The 7,063-nt window shown below is 41.4% G+C and overlaps 1 protein-coding gene across 2 annotated transcripts; it reads left to right on the forward strand.

Annotated features, from left to right (window-relative positions):
- The first annotated feature begins 2,067 nt into the window (after positions 1-2,067).
- On the forward strand, positions 2,068-7,063 carry LOC116205048 (protein THYLAKOID ASSEMBLY 8-like, chloroplastic). Of its 2 annotated transcripts, none has more exons than XM_031537487.1 (5): positions 2,068-2,437; positions 2,524-2,622; positions 4,434-4,645; positions 5,033-5,090; positions 6,480-7,063. In XM_031537487.1, exons 1-5 carry the CDS (start codon positions 2,105-2,107, stop codon positions 6,762-6,764), a joined length of 987 nt encoding a protein of 328 aa, XP_031393347.1. In that variant the 5' UTR covers positions 2,068-2,104; the 3' UTR covers positions 6,765-7,063. The 2 variants fall into 2 exon arrangements, with proteins under 2 accessions (XP_031393347.1, XP_031393348.1); XM_031537488.1 differs by lacking the exon at positions 6,480-7,063 and adding an exon at positions 5,187-6,216 and having other exon boundaries at positions 2,069-2,437.

The following is a 7,063-nucleotide window of genomic DNA, read 5'->3' on the forward strand; positions in this document are numbered from 1 at the left end:
ACTGACTGTTCATTAGATTCAAGCTTTATATATGCTGCGGAATTATTTTGGAACATTGGGGATCTATTCCCAATTCGACCCCTGAAGTTTTCATTCCTACCAATTTGCTCCCCGTGATGTGAAGGGTCTTGACATGCTCCCGTCGGTTTCTAAGGCCATCGAAGTCGGCGATGAAACTAGATTTCGTAACCCTGGTATGAGAATACTTCTTATTGAGCCATCTAAACGGTCGTGGAGTTATAAGATGTTTACATGAGCTATGAGAATTAATCGAATGATCCCGAACATTAAATCGTCTCAGATATAAGATGTTTACATGAGTTGTAGTAATTTTACTAGAAATTTTAAGAATTTATTATGAAATAAAAAAGTTAAAGTCTCGGACATAACCTTAATTTGTTTAAGCTTGTTGACCCTAATTAAATCCATATAGTTGAAGTGGAGAGATTAAACAAATCCCAAGATAACATAAGGAAGTTAGCAGGAAATAATAGGACTTCTCAAACTCCTAGGGACAAAGATGAGAAGGAGGGCAAAATCCAATGACAGTGGGCAAATTGAAGTTTCTTCTTTTCATTCTTTTAGTTATTAAAATGCAAGTGATGGTTAATGATCAGTTATTAAAATGCAAGTGATGGTTGATTAATGATGATCTATCTATCTTGGCTTAAACGTTTCATACTTCTGTCGTGCCGCCAGTTTTGGACCAGAAAACCGCAGGCTCTTTAGGGTTAATAGATATAATCATAGATATTGTATTGAGAATATTACCTATGATTTGATATATGATCTTCTATCTATGATTTGATTCTTATATCTATTTTATATTAAGTGCTACTTGCCTTTTCATTTGATTATACCGTAACGCTTGTGAAATACTTAGTGGATTTGGCCTTATGTAATTCAGAAACTTTATTGAATTTGGAATTAAAAAGATAAATGGGAAACCTCGGAAAATGTATATATAACTAAATATTATTTGTCGAAAAAAGGCTCATTAAAGTCTACTTGAACAGCACGCTTCTTAAACAAGGGTTATTGTTGGCAATCCCAAGTCGATCACACAATATAGAAAATTAACAGAATATATAACTAAGGGGGATTTTCTTGAGTCTAACGACTGAATATGCAGCCACGCCCGTACGAAATATTTTTATACTCGGAGAGCAATGTTTCTTATTTATACAAAACAAAAACTCCGAGACAGTTAACTGTATGAACAATACAGTTGACTATATTAGACATGTCGAGACTTTATTTTTCGTACAAATACAAAATATTTTTCTTCGAATACGAAAATATTTCATATCAATCGATTGCACATACATGTAGTAGATTGCATTGTACATGTAGTCGACTGTCTCGGCACTATTATTTCGTAACAAGTACGAAAGATTGTTTTCTGAGTATGAAAACATTTTGTGCAGATGCGTGTGGTTAAATATTCAATCGCAGGACCTAAAAATTTTCCGCAAGTAAAGAAGTAGTTCCCACGTGCACTTTTGCCATGATGTAGTTGAGTTGGATCCATTGCTTATTAATGAGGATACAATTGACATTTTCTTTTTATCGAGTTATAAAGAAAACATGTGGATCTCATAAAATAGATAGGGGAAGGGAAATAAAGAGGTACGCGAAGTTGTACGTGAACAAAATCGAACTCGAACATCTTGGTTCCACACGAAATCATACGCTAGCTATATGCTGATCCGTTTCTAGATATGATTGATATTTAATAGGAAGATTTCTTTTTTCGATGTGTACCCCAGTATCTGGAAGCCCATCATGTTCCGGCTAATTCAGTTCAAATTAGTCGGCTCACTAAGAGGGTAAAGCTCTTTCGGTATGGATTTTCTCCAACTGGAAGATTCGTTTTGTTTTGGCTATCGTTCTCCCCTCGCATTGTGATCGAACATTGAATGGAATAATGAAGTCCAGGGGGCTAAGCTGTCCTAAAATAAAGTTCAGTGAGAATTTGGTTCCCGTCTTCGGAGTGTAGGGGCTATTTCATAATTTACCTTTTTCTGAAGGACAACTGTGAAAATATAATTCATCTGTTATCCTTGACTGAGACGAGACACTCGAAGCTCAGAGTCTCAGACCGATGACCACTCCCGCGAATCCAACCGCTCTACACGCGCCGCCCTTCGTGGCCCTCCGCCCACCGCCCAAATTCCAGTCCCCGCGGCCCGTGGCCTGTGCGATGAGAGCAGCAATGCGAGACGGGAGCTCGAACCGGAGGCAGCTGCACCGAGGGCGACACCTCAGCATCGAAGCCATCCAAGCCGTGCAGGCCCTGAAGCGAGCCGACGGCAGAGGCTGTCGCCTCTCTCTCGAGCGGGAGCTCGATTCCAAGTTCCGGCGTCTCCTGAAGCTCGACATGATCGCCGTCCTACGCGAGCTTCTCAGGCAGAACGAGTGCGCTCTGGTTCTCAAGGTTCGCCCTCTTCCCTCCATTCTCTCTTGTTCGAGTTAATTTCCGGCGATTCTGGAACGTTTGCCTGATGTCATTGGCTCGTTCAGGTGTTTGAAGACATCCGCAAGGAAGAATGGTATAAGCCTCATGTCTCATTGTATGCTGATGCAATTGAAGTTTTCGCGAGCAATGGATTGCTCGAACAGGTTCGAGTTCTTTACTTCGATTTGCGGAGAGAAAGTAACTTGGAGCCTGAACTTGAGGCCTTTAACGATCTACTGAGAACATTCCTAAGTTTTAGCCTTACTGAACTTGCAGTAGACTGTTATACCTTCATGAAAGATGTAGGGTGCGAACCGGACATGACGTTCTTTAGGATTCTTGTAAATGGGTTGGAGTCGACGGGTGAAACAGGCACTTTGCCTATGATAAAACGGGATGCCGTAGCGTGTTATGGTGATTCTCTCGATTTCTTACAGGAGAAAGTAGAGGTCGAGAGCAAGAGTGTGTCGATCCATATGTTAAATTAGGCAGCTACCTAACATGATTTGTATATTGGTTTTGTTGTACATTTATAGGTTGTTCAGAAACTTGTATATTTTGTGCATGTCTATGTAGCATAGAATTTGTGCGAATTACAGCTTCACTTTGGCAGAATTCTCCATTATTGCCGTTAGTTGTTGTTACATGCTAGATTGTGTGAGAAAAATATGATTGGTACTAGTAAAGGCTGAAGGCTGCTCATGCTCATTATAAACAGATTGCTCATGAAACTCTTAATAGAGCAGCAACCTAGGTTGTGAGCAGTTCTTTTAAACCTCAGAATCAGCATGCAACATAAGACACATTTTGCATATTCTGTCTTTTTCTCTTTCATATAGATTGAAATTTTAAGTTGTAATTTATACGAGTCTACAATCCAATTGGTATACACTTGGATGTTCTAGAATTAGTTAAAAATATCCTATCAAAGTATGTAAGTTTTTGTGAGTACATAAAGCCAGGTGATGAAAGCCAAAGACATTATCAATATATATTTCCAATTCATCAGTGTTTTACCTTCCTATATTACCATTGATGAGACAAAACTGGGACCTTACCCTATATCTGTCTTTCTCAACTTCCTCTCTCCATTTGTGACTGCGTCCCGATGTTCATTTGATTCGTCTTTCTAAATCATGTCTTAATATTGCTTTATCTCGAATAGATCGTAAGTTGTTCCTGTTGGGACTGTCGACAATCAAGATCTGCCCACTTGGAGTTCCCACTGAGGACTGCTCCATTTTAGAACTGCTTCCCTTCAAAAGTCTGTCCAACCTGCCAGTTTGCAGGAGCAACATTGTAAGACGTTAGCGTTCTCTTGTCACTTGTGGTTACCTCGAATGACAGTGGCTGCCCTTTGAGGTCGACATTGCACTGCCAGTTCTGGCCCCAGTTCCTTGCCATAGGTATCCAGCCTGTCTTCGATCCCTTCACTTTCACTGCCAACACTTCCCCATCTAACCCTACATTGGTGACGAGGACTTGATAGAAGTGAGAGTTTCCTGTTATTGTGAACCTCAGTCCACCACTTCTGTCACAGTTCACCCTGTTCAAGTCCGAACAAGTCCAACGTATTAGGATAGAGTAGAACACTGAAAAGTGTGTTCCTCGGGTAAGAGAAGATGGTTTCAAATTTCTTTATTTAACTGAGAACACCATTTATTTTCTCCTCTTCAAATTTTTCTTTTCCTGGAGGGGAGAAAACAAAATTCTCATACTTCATTAAAACATAGAGCAAATAGTGATTAACAAATTTTCCTAAACTTCAAGTTACAGTCCATGAGAGAGTTCATGTCTAATCGAACTCGAGATGTGTTGGTATGCTTTAGTCCGCTACTTTAACCACTCAACCAACCTGCAAGAGTTCAGTTTACTTTGTTTTCCGTAAAGAAAAGGAAAGGGGCAATGGCGATCAAACAGATTAGGGCTTGCCTCATGAGTTTATTGTACTGCTATTACCTCCTGTATTGAACAGGCACAATATCGGCCATCCTCTCTGCAATCTCAGCGAATGCTGTCTCCGACATCTCAAAATGTTCTTGTGGGAAGTTGCACCAGCCACCGTAATCAGCTGATAGCCCATAATTTGGAGGGCAGAAATCAGTGGCTGTTAGAATCACAGTTGGGCTCCCAGGAAGGCACCAGCGTATGTGATCTACGCACCGGAGCTCGAAGCAAGCTCCACAGGTACTCCCTCTGTTGAAAAGCATTGTGCTTAAGCCCGCACTGTACTTCCCATAACTGGCCCTGTGTAGGTCACCATAGCCACAAGCTCCTTCTGCATCAGATGGGTACACTTGAGATTCAGAACTTTTTAGTCTATGCCTACTTTCTCTGTGTCATCTTTTCATCCTTTCGCTAAATGGAAAAAGCATGAACATAATTTTGTGTTTCGGTTTACGAAAGAAGAATTACCGGTTATGATAGACCCATTTGTTTCCTTGGTGAAAGTTGCTGTAGCAGACTTCCATTCACCTTCTGCATCATTAAAAGGCCGAGCTTCAGGATTCTCTTGTGCTGGCATTTTGCAGGTTAACATAATACTGTCTCAAGTTTCCTGTTTTCATTATGCAGGAAAATGGGGACCCCAGCCCGGACCAAACCTTACGGGTCGCATCACTTCCAAACCTCGGTAAGTTTCAAACTTGAGAAAACTTATCCCAACTCATAATTACAGAAAACTGGAAAACTTACATGAACATTAAGAAGAACTTACCGGTGAGGGCAGACGCATTTCTATCCCTGGAGTATGTTGCAGCAGCAGGCGTCCACTGAGCTTCTACTGCAGCAAGAGTCCCGCCTGCTGCTACCATTAAAATGCAGAGGAGAGTGAGTCGGAGGAAATCCATCTGGGGATTTCAGAGGAGCCTGAGGAGTTGTTCCTGGTACTGCCCTTTAAGTTTCTGGACCTTTTTCCTTTCTGTTATGGGGATTGTTGAAGGGCCGCTGCTGATGGAGGATGGCAAAGAAAGAAAAAGTCTTTGCTTTTTCTTTACTAGATTGATGGATTTGTGTTAACAGTGGAAGAGGGAGCTTTGAGGAAAGGCAAAAATGGAGTCTTTGGGTTCACATTTATTGAGGGGGGGGACATAACATATAATGAAGCAGAGGCGCAGCAGACAGTGGGGCTTGCTTTGCTACAGGGAAAGCGGAAAATTGGGGGAAAATGGGTTGAGATTGATTTCTGTTTGGGCTCTTCTTTTGAGAAGGAAAACGCCATAGCAGAAAAGAGAAGAGCAGGGGGCACTCCACTGGTCAATAAAGTTGGGACAGATATTACAAGAGAAAATAGATCGTTCCGGCGGGGAAAAGGGAGGTTGCTGCTTTCGTTAATTGCATAAACGAAGATTGGGAATGGAAAGCCCGGTTCGACTCGGTATGTTGTTTATTTGATTCAACAACGAAATTCCCATCAGAAAACCGATCTGGCTCCAAGACAGAAAAGTTTTCTTAGAGATGAACGAATGCTTAAGTTTTTCGGATGGAATGGAAATGCATTCGGTTGATAAACGAGAATTTTTGGTAAGCTATGTTCAGCAGAATGGGACCAGAGTCTCCGAGCCATTTGGTCTTATTGGGAACAACAGCAGCTTGAAATTGAGGAAACTCGTCGATAGTCCTGTCTCACCATGCGATATGAGAAAACATCAACAAAGATGGCAGTGAATGGATGAATGGATTTACTAGAATTGGGTGCTTTTGATTTTTCTAAATCTAACCCATGCATAATCCGAGAATATTCCTTCGGGTGTTATTTATATCTTTGGCCCAAAATAATCCCAAGAAATATGCCCAAAAATAGGATGCCCCCTTTATCTATTAAATCTGCTGCCGAGTTGAACGAAGATTAAAATCAACAGAGAAAGAAGGAGAATTTAAAACCTCACTTCCCTCCCCAAAAATGGATTCGTCCAAAAGCAGTCTGTTGCTATTGGTGGCTCTGTTCTTGTTGTGGGGGAGGTGCGAATCAAGTATTTTCCAGAAACACAAAACCCATGTCCTGATCAGAAACGACCTGCAGGAACAAATCGACATGACGATCCACTGCAGATCCAAGGAAAACGACCTCGGGGTGCACATGATCCCTCCCGGAGGGTCTTACGGATTTAGTTTCAGGCCCAACCTCTTCTGCAGAACGTTGTTCTGGTGCACGTTCGAGTGGTCGGGCGCATCCCGAGGTTATAGCGTGTACGACTGTTATAGGGATTATGATCGGTGCTTTGACTGCACTTGGAGCATTCAATCGAGCCGCCCTTGTCTGTATAATGCCAGGACTAATCAGTATGACCTCTGTGATAAGTGGTAGAATGTCGAAGGCTCACCATTCTTTCTCATGGATCTTTTCCATACAAATGAATCGTTTCCATGCAAATGCTTAAAACTTGTTGGGCCTCAACTGGTTTGACATGCATACAATATCTTGTTTGGTTTTGTTGTTTCTTAAGAATAAGGTAATATACTAAAAAAGGCGTAAACTCCACAAAGGAGTATCCTGGTCGCGTTGAATCCGAGCTCCCTTGATCGGGTTTGAATCGATTTCACTCTTATTTCTCCATTTTCAACTTCGATATGTAAATATATGATGAAATCTCACACTTTCCTTTA

This window comes from Punica granatum, chromosome 4 (assembly GCF_007655135.1).
Source record: "Punica granatum isolate Tunisia-2019 chromosome 4, ASM765513v2, whole genome shotgun sequence".
Taxonomy (NCBI): domain Eukaryota; kingdom Viridiplantae; phylum Streptophyta; class Magnoliopsida; order Myrtales; family Lythraceae; genus Punica; species Punica granatum.

Coding starts and splice junctions, on each gene's coding strand:
- LOC116205048 (XM_031537487.1), top strand. CDS start 2,105: ATGACCACTCCCGCGAATCCAACCGCTCTACACGCGCCGCCCTTCGTG. Junction 2,438..2,523: donor AGTGCGCTCTGGTTCTCAAG/GTTCGCCCTCTT, acceptor TGGCTCGTTCAG/GTGTTTGAAGACATCCGCAA. Junction 2,623..4,433: donor GCAATGGATTGCTCGAACAG/GTTCGAGTTCTT, acceptor TGTATTGAACAG/GCACAATATCGGCCATCCTC.